We start from the raw sequence: 16,797 nt of genomic DNA, 5'->3' as shown, positions 1-16,797 counted from the left end.
AATACAAACCTTCATTCTATTTACTTCTACAATCTACGATGCCCTATGCTTATGATCGGGGCCAAGGGTGTGATCTATACAGTGACTCATGTGATTAGTATATTGGTGTGATTTTGCAGCTGCAGAATAGGAGCCAAAATAAGAGACAGACACCTCACCAAAACTGTGCATTTCTGAACTCCTTTTTTGCTCTTGGATCCTGTAAGATGTGAATAACTAGACAGCCTGATTACTTATATCTGGCATGGAGTCTCTGAGCTGTGCTGGAACATGTGCTACTGCCACACTAAGTGTGTGAGAGGGGCCAAATGAATATAAAGGTCTGTCTAGAGGGATTTCAGCTTCCACGGCCAAATCTCATTAGATTCTATCCTTTGTAAACAGATTCCAACCTTCAACAGTTAACAACACTAACCACACTTCATCTTCCCCCAGTAAAACAAAATGTGCTTCATCCTACCATAGCTCTCAAGGATAGCCATGGCCAAAAATCAGAAAGCAAATGCATGTGCTCAGGGTTGAAAGGCTGCAGCTGGACATTTCTCACCTCCTACTAATGAGGGACAGTGCAGGACAGAGGTAAAGAACACTTCAATACATCTTTGAGGTTCCTCTTTCAATCACGCACCCATTCAGATTCATACACAGAGAGGTATTATATGAAAATATATATGCATGCATACTTCTAGCTATAAAGCTAATGCTGTAAGGCATCCTGCATTTTGCCATTATACTAGAGTGCTATTCAACACAACTAACAGAATACATATAAAAAAGAAAACTTAAAAGTTTGTCTTTGTAATAAGTATGAACGACCATTTGGATTTATTTTCATTAGCGGGGAGGGGGATGGCTAATCGTTGACATAGCATTTGTAAAAGGGCAACAACTTTTATGGTTGAATTTTGAAAGGTGAAAATATTCATCCCTTGTAAACTTCCCTTCCATTGTGAAATGAGATTCTCATAGTCACCGATCTCATTAAAAGTTAAAACTGTGTCTGCTTAGCATTAGCAAGGAATAAAAGGGTAAGAAATGAGGTGTCTATGAGAACTATAGCTATTGACATCATTGACCTATAAATACGTCCTCTTCAAGCTGATATACAGCAATTCATTATCCCTGTTTTGATATAATTGCTATTACTGAAAGCCCTTTGCTTTCAAGTGTTAATACAATTGCAGTTCATTTTTCAGATAATCTGCCAAAAAGAAAAACCTAATTTCTAAATATTTGATCATAAAAGTTGTCCTTAGCTTTTAGAGATAATTTAGTCAAATAATATCAGATAATCTTAAAGCAGATTTAACACGAAATTGCTAGGGACTCCATCTAAGCAGCATCCATTTGCACTTATATAAATGTACTGAATGTGTAGGAAGACTTTGACAGCTTGCCATATGTGATTTCATTCTGTAGGCTACCTACTTTACCATCAAAAGTTATATTCTTTGAAGCATTGCCAGAATTACTTTAGCCCAGTAGATATGCTAGATGTGCCCTTTAAAAGCCATATCATTTCCTTTCTACTCTGACTAGTTCAATGTAGCATCTGCTCAACTAAATTCCTTTGAAGGTTAAAACCAAAAAACCCCCTGTACTACAGCTCACTAAGATGTCCAGTGTTGAATGAAGACCATGGATGCAAGAGAATAAATATGACTTAAATAAGACTATAAAAGACAATCAGAAAATTATTGGCTATCATGGGCATATTATAATTATACATGCACAGAACAAATATTTGCATTTCAGGATATGCAAGTGTTTTATTTACAATAAAAATAAACTCAGCATTTTTTTTTACTTCAAATCCATTATGTTGATTGTTTATATGCAAATTCTGATATTGCTGTGACACGGGTGTTAATGCCATAATGAAGACTACCACACATCAACAACTTGATTCAAAATAGCTCATATAGGTACAAAAGTATAATCTCCTCTAAAATCTTTGGGTTTTACAGTTATTTTAAAAGACATGACATTATTTTCACAGTACCTTCCCAGCTGTTCTAGATTACAATGACGGGATAGGTCACATCATCTAGTATCACAATGAAGTTGTGACATTTTAGACATATTTTCAGTTTACCTTCTTTAATTTCTACAAATGCTATTTAAAATTGAAGACTGGTGTTTTTACTAAAGAGGTGAATGGATTCCAGAATTATATGATTTTCTTGGCTGCCAAATTGAAAACGTTCCAAAACATATTAAAATGGTACTGTCCTTTCATAGTCTCTTTGTCCTGTAAAAACATTGCAATGTCAATTTTAATTAACAAGCTGTAAATATTACATTTATATACATGGAGTTTTCTTTTTCCAATTTTACTTATTATTCTTATTACTTCATAGGAATTTGCACCCTCCTTAGGGAGGTTGCAGACTTTGCTAACCTGCAGGGATTTATCCCAAAATCATCATGAGAATGCAAACTGTACTGCATCAGATCTAGTCACATCACTGTCCAAAATAGGTACAGCATGAATGTGTTGAATAGCTCCTAACCACTTAGAATGGAAAAAGCATAATTTGTTTTGAAAATGTCTATTTTAGTTGCTGTCCATCAAACACATAAGATCTTTCACAGTCACAAGTGTACATAAACCTAGAGTATAGTGATATTAAAAAAAAAAGAGAATAGAACAAGTATTAAGGAACCTACTTGTATTTAGCCAATGAAAACATCTGGAATAAGTTCAGTTTGAAGTGCACAGAATTCTTTCTGTAGACACATTTTTACCAAAACCCAGGATACATAAATCCTTATATTTGCAATGAGCATGAAAAATAATCCCATCTCTACAGACTGGAATTTGCTTATGTTCATTTCAGTGACTGAATTATTAACAAGAATTCAGTCACTGAAATAATTCTTCCCCTGAACTGCTTTCCTTTGGGAAAGCACCTTAAGCACCAGTACATCCAAACTTGATCTGGGAGCTAACAAGGAAGACAGGCTGAATCAGAAGAAGATAGGAAAGAGATGATAAAAATAACACAATGTTCACCCCTCCCAAACATGCAACTAATAAAATAAATGCCTTTTCCACTTCATTTTTTAGTCAACCCCTCTGATGTTGAAGATTGTTATGTCTTTGGGATGCATCTTTCTCAGTGGTTAGACATTAGCTCATCTGCACACAAGGCTGCAGTAAATAGAGTATATACCAATTACAATTAATGCAGGAATCCTCTAAAATGCCATAACATACTGTTGACTCGAATTAACTCAATCTGAATATATAAAATTGAAGACAGAACAAAGAAACTGAGCTATTATATGACCAAAATATCTTAAAACTTGCAAGCACTCTGTAACAAATAAGAAACAAAAAGGAGAAATCACTGTCACTCTTATTCAAATTACTAGTTGCTTATAGGGATGGCAGCATTGCTCATTAACTTACTGAATGTATCTTCATTCTCAGTGTAAAATAAGAAACATATTTGCAGTATAGCGTAAAAAGAGAACCATTAAAAAATCTGCAAAATCTCTTCATTGACTTACAGGTTGTGGATCAGACTCATGTCATGTCAGGAGAAACAAACATTGAAGGGAAAGCTACTGCTTCTCCAACTGGATTAATGAATTTTAGAAAAGGAAGCATGTCTTCCTACAAACTTTAAGTCATGACTCATACATGCATCTTTAATACATAGAAGAGATACATTTACAATTTTCATCATATCTTTGTTATGCATATGTTATGGAAGTTCAATAAGAATACATGGATAGCTCCATTGTTATTCAAGGAATCTCAGGAATGCATACAGCTTTGTATTTACCACTTCTGCATGAATAAATGCTGTCCCAAATGAGACATCTTTCTGAAACACAGTTTGAAAAGGTAGAGAGAATGCCTGACTGTAATGGCTACATCCTAATACAGCAGTATGCAGACTAGAAAATACTTGTCACCCAAAAGACCCAAAGACAGGAACTCAAACATAAAATAATTAATATAGGTAATAATTCTGTCATACATTTTATTAGTATAAGGCCAGATTTATTAATACAAAGGCTTTAAAAGTTATCTGGAATACAGTAGGAGCAGAATACACCGTATTAGTTTATAGATCTATGTGATAGAGAAGTAAGGCAGTATTTCCCCTTTATATTTTACTGTTGCCAAACTTTATAATATTATTGCCAATCAAGTGGTTTGGTTGTAGTTTCAAAGGCTTTTCTGTAGAATCATGATATTCCCAAAAAGTCTCTGACATCTCCTACATATTAAAGTACATTTTTAGCATTCATGCAGTTAATGGAAAAAGAAGACTTGAAAATACAAAGTCACAAAGGGTGCAAACCCCCCTGAATGTTAATAAGTCCTTTAAAATATTATTTTCATATATCTTGAGTATGAACCAGACTCAATATTTGAGTTTATGCTGGGTTGTGAGTTCTGAATATCAAAGGTTAGCAAAATTTCGCTTGGTTGCTGAGGAAGAAGCAGCATGTCTCCTCATGAGTCTGTTGCTGAGTAGGGGCAGTGCGCTATGTTTCTTCTCTTCTTCCCCTTCCTGTCTGCTCTCACTAGACAAGCATTTCTTTTGTCTGTCCCCTCATACTAATTAATTTGATTCCCCATCCCTCCAACATATGCTAGTGCTTCCTGACTCTAAAGGGAAGATGATTCTGCTCTTAGACATATCTCCTCACTGCAGAAGGAAGAGATTTTTTTTTCTCGCCTTTTTGCTCTAAATTTCTAACTCTGGGCAAAGGAAATTTATCACTTCACTCAGTTGCCACATCTGAGCTCCTGTCTGAGAAAAATGAATTCCTAGTTTTCTACTACCTCATCAGGTGGTCAGTAGAAGTACCCCTCTGCTGCATGGCTGGTTTTGGCTATGCCAGCACTTCTAGAGCAGGCCATGTGATGGGGTGGGTCCTGATATCAGATTTTGATGGCCTAGCTTGTAAAATGGCTTTAAACTGGCTCTTCTGTGGGTTCATCTGCAGAGGAAGCTTCTGTAGGAGTGCCATGAGAACGATAAATAAAACATCATCCATTTGGAGATGAGTTACTCAGGATGAATGTAGACAGCTCTAAAGGTATGAGCAAACAGCAGAGAGAACTTTCAAAGTGAATGCTGTTAAGGAACTCAGCTGAGCAAGTAAGATAAAGTACTGGTTCACAGTAAGCCTGACAAGTTTTCTGCTGCTCTTTTTCTCTGTCCCCGAAATGCAGAAAGAAACCCTTTCACATGGTAACTTAACCAGGAAGCTGCTGTCAGCTGCTGTGCAATTGGAAGCACAGGCAGAGGATGTCTCGGACGGCACCCTGGCTCAAGTGCCAAATACAGGTAATACAGGGAAACAGGGTTAAAATGCTAAAGCAGCATAGGTCATCTGAAGATGAATAGGGAGTGACAAAAGAATATAGATTAATACTGGAAGAGTAATACATGGATATGATTGTCTTGAATTTCCATTACAAACCTTAGGGATTAAGCTCCATTAGCCTCTGACTTGAGAGGTTCTCTTGACTAGATCCCATCTGCAGTGAAGACACTCTCCACAGAATTTGGAATGCTCCTGTTCTCCTACCAATCCTCTCTTCTCAGAGTAGTATTAATCTGTGAACTTTGACTGAACACAGAGCAAGTAAAGTCCTGACCAAGGCTGTAATAGGCGATGATATTGACAAAATCTGAGTAAGATGCATTTCCTATTCTTCTTCTGAGCTGCTTCCCAATCTTGTGCTTTCATAGGCAACTCCTTAGTAGGACTGGTAGAACTGTCAGTGAGGATTTGCAGCTGAAGATATCGCTGAACTGATCTGAGTTTAAACCAGTTTTTTATATTTCATTTTTGCAGCATTATTTTTTAGTTCAGAACCATTCAGTGATTGTGTTTTAATACACATATCCCTTTCATAACTTAAACCAACCCTTCAGTATCTGTGGATTGACTCACCCTTCTCAAGTGCTTGGAATGGAAGTTCTGTCAAGGGAACCTCTACTGCTTCTCTGCTACAAATCTTGAGTCATTTCATACAATGGAAAATATTTGAGTCATGACTTTCACTTTCCCTGACTCAAATACAGATGTAAAAGAAAAATCAAAGTTTATAATCAGTATGTTTTATAAGCAATGAAAGACATATTTTCTTACTAATAATCAAAATCTATTATAATTTTTTTTTAAAAGTGAAATTTTTATCACTCACGAGAAGAATGACTGTTTGCACTTACTCTTAAAAAGTAGAGTATTTACTTGTCTTTGAGGGCTTTTTCTCCTCATCTCTAATGTACCCGAAAAGCATGGAAAATACCTTCAGGGCAAATTTGTATATTTCTCACCAGAACCAGTTGTTGTTTTTTGGTTTTTTTTTTCCCAATTATTCCACAGCTGTTTGTTTTACAGAATATTTTCTAACTTCCACATGAATATGCTGCAATGCAATCCAAAGAAGATTCCAAAAGTACTCTGTAGCTAATTTGGATAATATGAATATTAATTCAGGAAAACTTTTTTTTTGCTTTAATAGGAAAGAGAAACATAAAATACCTAAATTGTCTTACCCATTTCCCCCAGATATTTTTATTAAAATAATCTGAAACCATTATATTCATCAGGAAGCAAATGGTCTGAATGCTAATGTTTTCAGTCCTGTTCAGTACTGGAAAGAGTTAAGAATTGCAATGAAAATAACTTATCAAATGCCTTTTTTTTTATTTAGCAGCAAATGGTAGAAATTATTAAGTGACATAAAAAGTCTTCAGCCTTTAAGTGTTAAACCAATGAGGCTATATTTTATTGCATGGAGAATCTGTGATTCATTTTAACCAGTGATTCCCTTCTGCATAAAGGCTTTCAGTGTTTCAGCCTCAATGGCTGGTAAAATATGTTCAAAAGAATAAATAAGGGAAACATGATTCTCATGTAAAATGACATTCTGGATTCCTTTAGTTAAGCTATATTCAGTGGAGCCTATAAGACAATTCTGTTGGCAGTATTTAAACACAGTGTAGAAGAAGAAGCAAAACAATATGATCAGTAACAATAAGTTAATTTAAATTAAAAAAAAAATCATTAAAGCATCACCATGTATTGCATTTGGACTCACTATAAAGTGACAGTCAGCGGATTATTCCACAGATTTCTAATGCTGAAAATTCTGATGGCATTTACTAGCATAACCTTTCAACTCTGAGCACATCAATAGAGGCAGACAGTGGTTTGAAATATGATTCCTTGCAGATAGCATATCCTCATTCATCTGACTGTGGTGCTCTGTGCTCCATTGCACAAACAGCGGCTCACCCACTTCTGAGAGGACACTAATAAAAAAGGCATCAATTTTCAGCTCTAGTACTACTGTGATCTCTTTATATGTTCGACATCCAACATTAAATTAAAATGCTGTTATAAATCCTACTTTCTGAATCTGGAATGAGTGTTGGGTTTTTGTCGCATGAGACTGCAGCAAATCTTGTCAAAAGCAGGGAAGCACGTCTTGTTCACTCAGAATTAATGTTGTGGATGAAAGAAGGAGGTAAAAGAGGTTGAATATAGTGAACTGTGGGTGTCAAAGGCAGTGGGCAAAGCAGCTTTGGGGTACCAAACAGAGCATAACATTTGCTGCTTTCAACGGATTTCTAGTTAGTAATTATAATTAACACTTACTAACTGCACATGAAGAATAGTTTGTTCATTACACAAAGCACTTTAAAAAATCCTGCAAATTTTAAAATGCCATTATTCATCACAGTTTGGGCAATATATTTCTCTTTGGAAGACAAAACCTGTTTTTTAATAACCAGATAAAATAGCCTAAGTGTTTTGGACTTCTTCATGACTATACAGGGAAGGTTGTCACAGAGTGTCTATGCAAAGTTATGCATATTGATGTTGATGTTCAGGACTTCTGTCAGGTTGTCATTTGCACTTGAGGTGTCTTAAAAGTTCTTGGGTTGGGATAAAGATTAAAAAAAAACCCAAAAAAACAACATAGCGAAAAAATGATTAGGTATGATATTAAATACTGTGAGGATGGCAAAAATAAAGCTGTGAGCAGTGAGTGTGATAAAAAAAGCAGGTGGGATATTTCTGCTATGTAGAAGAGTCCCATATATTTTGGAGTCTTTCAACTGTATCTGATAACCTCTAATGGCAGGTATCCTTTCTCCTTTAAGAACTAAGCTAAGCTACACTGAGAAGGCAGTAATGTCCTCAGCAAAGATACTGTGTCTATAGATATTTTCCCTTGTTCATTTCATTCATAATTATGAAGAAAAGAAACAAGCTTGCCTTTTCGGGGGTGGGGGAGTGCCTTCAAGAGTGGTTCAATATCTGGATCGAACAGAGGAACTTTTTCCCCCTAAGGATCCTGCCTGAAGAAACCTTGACATGCACAAAGTCAGAACCTAGACAAAGTTGCCCTGGTGAGAACGATAAGGTCACCCGTGGGATTGCTGAGATTATCTCTGTCAAGCACTTGGACAGCATGCAGTCAAATGATGCATCATGCAGTCATTTTCGGGGGGGAAAAATCAATTTCTTCAGCAGGTCGCTATTTGCTTTTCAAAGTGCCCTTGTAGGCCTTCACCACCAAGCATTTATCAATTTAAATGTTGTAAATTGATAATGTGCCACTGTGCCTTGTACTGTTTCTGAATTATTTTGATACTTATATTTTCTTACTGCTCTCAAAATCCTCAGAGCTGTTCTATTTCAATAGAACTCCTCCCTTGTTCGCTTCTTTTAGCATAAAATACAACAGTAAATTAATATTCTTGCACTGAATGTTAAGGAAAAAATATTTAAAGCCCCACATGATCAACACAGAATTTCCCAGACTTTTATTTACTCTTTCTAAAGGGGAAAAATTGTGTACCAGTTTACTGTACAAGCACAAATGATCATTTTATGTAGAAGTATTTAAATTCAGAACACTAAAACAATGACAACATCACAAAAAAAAAGGCTAAGTTCACAACTGGTTATTGTCTAGTTTTGCTTTAAAAAATTCCACTTCTGTAATTATTATTATTATTATTATTATTATTATTATTATTATTATTATTATTATTATTATTATATTTTGTTAATGGTATAGGAGGAAAAATAAGACAGAACTTACAGAATCAGTGCACGTGTCAAGATTGCTTTATATTATTTTTAAGCAAAGAGAGCACAAAAGCAATCCTTTAACCATCTACTAACCTCAACTTGATTTGCATTGAAAAACAGGTAGAGCATAGTAGTTGAGGTTTGTGCTTCGTAAAAGCAAAAGAAATACATGGCAGTTGCAAAGCATTCTTAACCTCCAGTGATTTATTGGCCCTCAGCCAAGTTAACAGGGGAATCTAATTCTTCTTTATTATTCAAATAAACCACATTTGGCACCATGGTTCCTTTTCAGAATAGCTTCACAAATAGAATGAGTACTGTCATTTATTTGACCTTGTACTTGCGTGCTGTAGCTATAATTTTATTTGCCATTTCATAGAACAAATGCACAAAAAGCCAAAATAAGGAAATATGTTATACTACTGGTAACAGAGTACACACGTAATATACCTGTTGGTTTTGCCTGCTTTATTTTCAAATAGATACATTCTCAAAATTTTATTCTTGTTTTCTTCCTTTTTCATCTCTATTATCTATCTCTTGTTATGCCAGCAGCTGCACTGTTCATTTTTAGTGAGCTCCCTTTTCAACAGGCCAATCTGCTCTGTGTCCTGGGCAAGTAGGAGCAAAGGTAGGAGATATTTTACTTTAAGATGTGGACTTCACAGGCTGGAAACAATGCATACTATCCTTGCTGAGTACAACTGTTGTAAGAGATGATTAAGAACTTGTTTCCTGAATGCAAAAGCACCCTAGCCAGATTATTAGCTCATGATATTTTCTGTGTTCAATAAAAACATCAAATATCAGGCAATTTTATCCTTTCTAGATAATACATTTTTATTCTATCTGTTTCTGGATAGACTTTTCTCCTTTTTTGTTACTTTTATGTTTCAGCATACGTTTGGTCCAAGTCTCAAACACAGACACTATTCAGGAGAAATGAAATCTCTTAGGGAAGCACTCACACTGACTTCTAAGTGCTGGAAGGAGCAATTTGAATACTTCTTCAGCGGTTAGCCATTTTCTTTTGAAATCTCATCCCATCTCTAAAAGGAAATCAGGGACTGAGGGTTTCAAAGATGGAAGCTACACCGATATCAAAAATTACCTACTGACTTGGAAAATGTATGGGACTAGATATATATGAAGAACAAACATTTTTCCATCACTACAGAGATCCAGTGTAAAAAGATGTTTGTATTGGCTACACCACCACAGATCATGTTGTCCAACCCAGAGAAGAAATCCTGGCCATACTGCACATTTCTAGGTCTTTCAACAAATAGTACAGTTCACAAAAGTACAGAAAAGTATGTTCAACTACTTCAGCTTGCCTCAAGTGTAACTGAGCTATGATAACATAGACTAAAGCCAATACACACAGACTTTTTAAGTGGGAGATTGTTGGTCCATTTCTCTTGCTTTGACTCTTTACCTTCTCTCACTCATTATTTTCAGCTAACTCTCTTTTCCTAAACTTTGAAATGTATCTCTGTCTTCTGAAGCTGATCTGATTGTAATTCCACAGTGTGGTCTGAAATATACATATGCCAAACTGGCTTAAAATTCTTGGTTAGCATTAGCAGGAAGATAAATCATACAAAAAATTATTCAGAATATATATGTCGATGGGTGTCTACATATAAGTTATATTCATTGTGATGTCAAAAGTGCATTTATTGCAATTTTTGCTTACTGTTCAAATATACTGTTACTTTTGCCAGGGGTAACTTTATTATTATAATTTTCAGGCTACCTTCCAAGACATTGTTTTATCAGATTTGTTTACTATTAGTCCTGCAGCTATCTTAGAACATTGTCATCCATTTGTTTTGCACCACTGGCTCTAAATGTTCTGAAAGAGTAAAATTGACTACCATAACTGTTGTCACCTGCTGAGATTCAATACAAGAACTATTTTCCTTTATCTAGGAGACATGAGATTTTGCTTTGCAAATACAAAATATATTTTACATTATTTCCACGCATGCTAGTTAAAAAATGAAAACTAAAAAAATAACAAAAACAACACCAAATAAGGATGAAGTCTTGGAGAAATAATTTGACTAGAAAGTAAGACTCCAAAGGCAGCACTTGATGAAGCTATTTCAAATAATACTGTACATCATAATGCCTTTAAGTGCAACACTGCCAGGAGGTTCTATATAAATATAAAGTTTTGGAGTACCAGCATAGGGTATATCAATGTTTATTTGCAGTGTGAGAAATAGAAAACCACATTACCACATAGCACCAACTCAGAAATTCAGAATTCACAAGAATTTTAAGTTTGGTGCGGTGAAAACTGTAGCATTTCCATGTATATTTGAGAAATGGTTCTAGGGATAGACTTCCTAATATTTTTAGCAACTAATAAGCTTTGACTAGTGATTTAGTAGGAGGTAGCAACAGCACTTACTTTAAAATTATTAAGAGACTAGTGATATAATGCTGTACCAAGAGAACAATACATCAAAAATATATAAATACTGTGGATCTTAGAAATACAAAATGTCTCCATAAAGACAAAAGAGAGGAAAAGCAAAAAACTCAGATATTTTAGTAAATCTCAGTACGTTTAATTTATTATTCTATGAAAAACCACAATACTGGTTCTGATTTTTGGTAGTTTTTCCATCAGTACTTTCAGTGGTGAACACATGAAAATGTTTGCCCTGATATTCCCAATATTCTAACATGCAAAGAAAATTGCTTCATTTATCTGAACCCTTTCTTGAAATGCATATGGATCAAGATGGAGTGTAAAGTCTTAACAACATGATCTGAGTTCAGAGTAAGGAGAGATTTATCAACTCTATAGTTTGAAAGACAGTGGCAGAAAATGCTTTTAACAAGAGACTAACATAGGGTTAAAGCCAAATTTTTCTTGAACAGATGATATTTCAGATGGCCACACTATTCCAGATGCATCAATTTCCTTGAAAATCCAATCCATATATGTGCATATGCTGTGCTGGCAGGAGGACTGACTGAAATGGCCAAAACCCAAGAGCTAATATTCTTTTGGCCAGAATAATGCAATTATTATTTTCCTAGCTATCAGTCTAAGCATACAGAGCCATCTGTTATGCAAAGCAAACATACACATCTCAATTACAGAAAATGCAGTTGCCTTGACAGAATTTGGATTACACTACTAACCAGGGCTGTAAAATTTGTTTTAAGCTAGTGTATAATGGATGCCTTTCAGGAGTTTCCTAATTAGCATTTACCTGCTTAAAATAATTATCCATCCTTCTTCTTTACCGGCTTATTAGACTTTGTTGGATACTATGCATAAACCAGATTAATATGAACATAAGACAATAATAAACATTAAAGTTCCAATTCTTTACTGTATTAGCAGCATGGTGGTGCACCAATTTCAAAATGTGAGATTCTTGATACTAACTCCCAAACAGATTAAGTCAGGGATTAAAGTCTATTACAAAACGAGGGACTTTAATGAGAGACAAGAATACTGATATGAGCTAGAAACAGCTCTTGTTTCCATTTCTATCATTGGGTTTCCCAAAGCCAGCACAAAATAACAATTACTGAACTTATTACAGCCAATTGCTTGTGTGTTCTTTGAGGATTTAATGAGCCCCTATTCATATTCTCACCTGAAAATATTTAAAATTAGTGGTTTTTTGGTCACTAAATGTTAATATTTCTCATTTAATTGTTGGTTGGGTCCAGCAAAACTGACAGTAAGTAGCCTATACAAATAGTTGCTTCCTCATAGCTGTGTGGGTCCCAATTTAAAGTAGCTGATATAAGTATTATTTCAGTTTTCTTTTCCTCCTCAGGTTGACTGCAGTAGAAGTAGATGGTCCCTCTCTGAAAATCATCATGCAAAATATTTCTGCTTCATTTCTAAGTGAAAGCAGAAAGAAGCTATCCTGGCTAAACATTTCTGAATGCTGCAGGATCAGGAATAAGCATTACAACCAACTTTTGCCCCACTTCTGTCCTGCCTTTTAATCTTTGAAAAACAGTTGTCAGCAATTAAATAAAAAAAAAAATCTCAAACCAAAAGCCCCCAAATTACTATATTTTATAAATTCATCTTTTCATATTAGTGAGCATTGGTGAAACCATCAAAATGTGTCCTTGTTGGAACCCTCCCTGCAAGACATTTTAATGGCCTCTTTCAGCATTTCTTGACTCCAAATGACTCCCTGTCATCGTGTCAGCTCCCTGGATAATGCAGGGCACTCCATAAACATCCAGTAATAGGACACAAGGGAAGCACTATTAGAGTGTCCCTTTCCTATCAGGTATAGAGGTTTAAAGTTCAAAAAAACTGAGAAAAGAAACTTCATTTGTTCTCAATAAATTAATAATGATCCTCTGTGGCCAAAAGTTTTCTTACACACCTCAACATTCAATACTATCGACACATTTTTCAGTTGTGTCTCAGGATGAACAGGATGCAACTTTAAACAGCTAATTCAATAATCCATGGAAAACACAGAAGCCAAATTATTATTTCCTTAATAATAATAAAACAGAAGAATGCATCATACACAGTTATGTACTAGAATTGAAAGCATGTACTTACTTGGGACAGGCCTAAATAGATGGAGACAGTTTCTGAAATGTACAAAAATTTTCCTTCTTGATTTAGTGCAAATACAAATCCATCCAGGGACTACAGAATAAGAAGGAAAAAAAGTGAATAGATTAATAACGAATTACAAACTACAAATAGAAATAGATTCAAACAAACGCTTCACAGAATAAACTGAGGAAAATATTCTGACTTTTGTGAGAGTGGTTTTAATTTGAATCCTTAAGACAATTTCTTTGTATTCTGTCTACATACTAATAAAAATCATATGAGTATATTACTAAGTCCAAGTTGATAAGTTTATTACTAAGTTATTTTTCTCCCATGCTTATATCTTCCATATACTGTATAAAATTTTTATCATTTGCTTGATAGAAAAAAAATTAAAAAAATTAAATGTTCATTTTTTTTTTCATGAAGAAACAAATAATGGAAACAAATAACCTTCCAACTGAGCAGTGTATATAAAGAAAATAACCCTCCATTGCTCAGAATCAAAGCAGAGAATTTCCATTTCCAAAAATTCAAAAGGAGAAAACAAAATCCTGCCATCACTCAAATCGCTGTGGACCTCAATAATTTGTAAATTAATTGAGGATTACACACACACGCACGCACATGCACGCATATACGCACACACCATTTTCCTTTTGTGAGACAACAAAGCCAATCAGCAGATTACTGTCAAATATGTTTACAGCTTAGGTCTCTAGAAATGCTATAAATTTCATCCTTTTGGTGTAAAAGTCTAGATCAGATTTTTCTTTGAGAGGTTCAAGTCTTTGGATGTGGTTTCCATTGCAACTGCAAAAACCAAAATACAATTACAGTGATCAATGCATACCCTTTGAAACATGAGTGCAGTTAATAAACAGAGGACTATATTCTAAACTGACACAGAGTAAATCACTGCACATCCAGAAGGGAGTATACCTCTATGAATAGGAGCAAATCTTCACTAGGAAGAAACTACCTTCATCCACAATGCATGTCTTTACCTTTCTGCCTTTTATGAGGATGATTTTTGGCAAAAAATGATAGACTGTTGCAAAAGTAAATTAACAAAATTCCAGAAATTCCAGAAATTCCAAAATTCCAGAAATGCTAAAACAGCTCAAAAAGTATGAAACAGTTCAAATGTTGGGAGGAACAAGGAAAAATCCCAAAAATCCCATCCCAAATATCCCCTTGTGATAAAAGAATGTGTAAAAGAAATATTAACTGTAGCATTTGAGAGATTAGCCTGGTTTTGGAAGGGAAAAGCACATAAATTTGATGGAGATACATGATGACAAAATCATGTAATCACTCCTTTGCAAATACACAACTGTGATTTCTGAGGGATGTTAATATTTTTATTCTTCTGCTTCTTGACTATTTTCTAACAGTCTGCTAGTCAAAAGCTGTCTTTGGTAAAAGTTCACCCCTCTCTGAGGTAGTAGGTGGTGGAATTAGTGCAAAATCTGAGTTTTCTAAAAATAATAGACCGCATAATGGAAAACAAACCCTCACTAAAGACACTGCATTAAAAAAGACTCTAATTTATATCTATGAATTAATAAAATGTAAATCTGCATAGATCTCCTTCATGTAAAACATTTATATTATGCAAGTAATTTATGGCCTCTTATAAATCATCATCATTTCTTTCTCAAACTATTAACATAACTTCCTCGAATTTTTAACATCAATAACAGGTGGAAAATTTGGAACAGTGAAGTTCAAACTTAGATCAATGCCAGGACAATCAAAACCTTTGCACATCTGATCTCTCTCACTATGTACAATCTCTTACTCAGAAAAGCATATCTTTAAAGGTCTTATTTAAAGTATTCCTGATTCTCTGTCCTGAGTTCCTTTGAGGAAGCTGGTTTAACCCTCTGTTGAGCTGAGAACCACAGCACTGTCTCCCTGGCTACCTACACAGAACTCCATTCTTCACCAACAACAAGAAATTGTCCCACTGACTCAGACTAAAGGCCTGTGTGCAGCAGTCAGCTTCCCTGGGTGTGACAGTATGTACAGAGATGCTTCAGAACAGTGGAATATCCATACTGGCAATGACAAGCCTACCAGAGGTTTCTTACTAACCTGTTCTTAGCAGCTGGCATGACTGTGATCACTTCCTCTCTTGAGGAAAGGTGTTTCATAGGTTATTTGTGTATCATATAAAAACAAGTTCCCCCTTCTCAGTTTTTTATGAAGCTTTTTGAGTGGCCCCTTTGCTCTGTTACTTGAGAGAATGACATAAAGTTTAAGCACATTTATGGTCTGGTCTGCTTAGCACACTGCATTAGTGTATAATTATCTGGCATATCTGGGCAAAGTTTTCAAAGAACCAGAAAGAATAATTCTCTGAGTTACTTATGTCTTTTCTGCTTCCTTTATGCACATCATCTTATTTAGGAATTCAGGCCTAATGAAACACAAGTTTGAAGAAAGCTTTGAGTATTGATTAGGCAGAAGTTTTTCACTCAGTGTAGTTTTGAAATTGTCTGAAACCAGTTTTGCTGGAAAAATATAAACAAACAAACTAGCTGACATAGCTGTTCATGTTCAAAGAAGTTTCAGCCTCCATGGCTAAAGTTTCTAAGTCATCAACTGGAAGGGTGTTGAAGTGAGAAGTGTTAGTCATCTTAAGCACTTGCTACTTTTCCTTGCCATTAATTGTGATTCTCTCCTTTAATTTATTAGCTTTACTTGTTTAGTCTTTTTTTCTCTTTCTTTCTGGAAGAATATTCCTTACTTTTGCCCCCAAGTTCTACAAGGGAGGCAACGGAGGAGGCAGCACCAAAGGACTGGCAGGGCCACTGCAGCACACCAACACCTTTGGATGTGATTAGTCACTTTCTGTGACATAACATTTGTTCATTAAGCCAGCTGAGACTAATGAGTCATGGTCATTCTTTCTCAATTTCTTTTTCCACCTCTCTGAAGCTATGCTTATGCTCAACTACTGACCAAATTCAGCATTTTGTTCAATAGAACAAAATGAGGAAGTTTACTGAATTGTATTTTGAAAGAGCCACTGATTAACAGGAAATGGACACCTAACTCCTTTCATGCCCCAAATACAAAGACCTTAAAACAAAAGCTCCAAGTACTAAGCTCAAGTTCTAATACCTAAGAAA

At 35.2% G+C, this 16,797-nt stretch overlaps 1 protein-coding gene across 1 annotated transcript in view; it reads right to left on the bottom strand.

The window, feature by feature from the left end:
- The window catches only part of NPAS3 (neuronal PAS domain protein 3), a 589,216-nt gene that overhangs the window by 162,779 nt on the left and 409,640 nt on the right, over window positions 1–16,797 (bottom strand). The window contains exon 4 of the mRNA XM_041395897.1: window positions 13,658–13,747. Coding sequence (XP_041251831.1) covers window positions 13,658–13,747 — 90 coding nt within the window. The remainder of the gene's footprint in view (window positions 1–13,657; window positions 13,748–16,797) is intronic.

Source organism: Onychostruthus taczanowskii, unplaced genomic scaffold (genome assembly GCF_017590055.1).
Source record: "Onychostruthus taczanowskii isolate IOZ18803 unplaced genomic scaffold, ASM1759005v1 scaffold1, whole genome shotgun sequence".
NCBI lineage: Eukaryota > Metazoa > Chordata > Aves > Passeriformes > Passeridae > Onychostruthus > Onychostruthus taczanowskii.
Note: the sequence above shows the minus strand (reverse complement) of the source record. Positions and strands in the feature narration are given on the sequence as shown.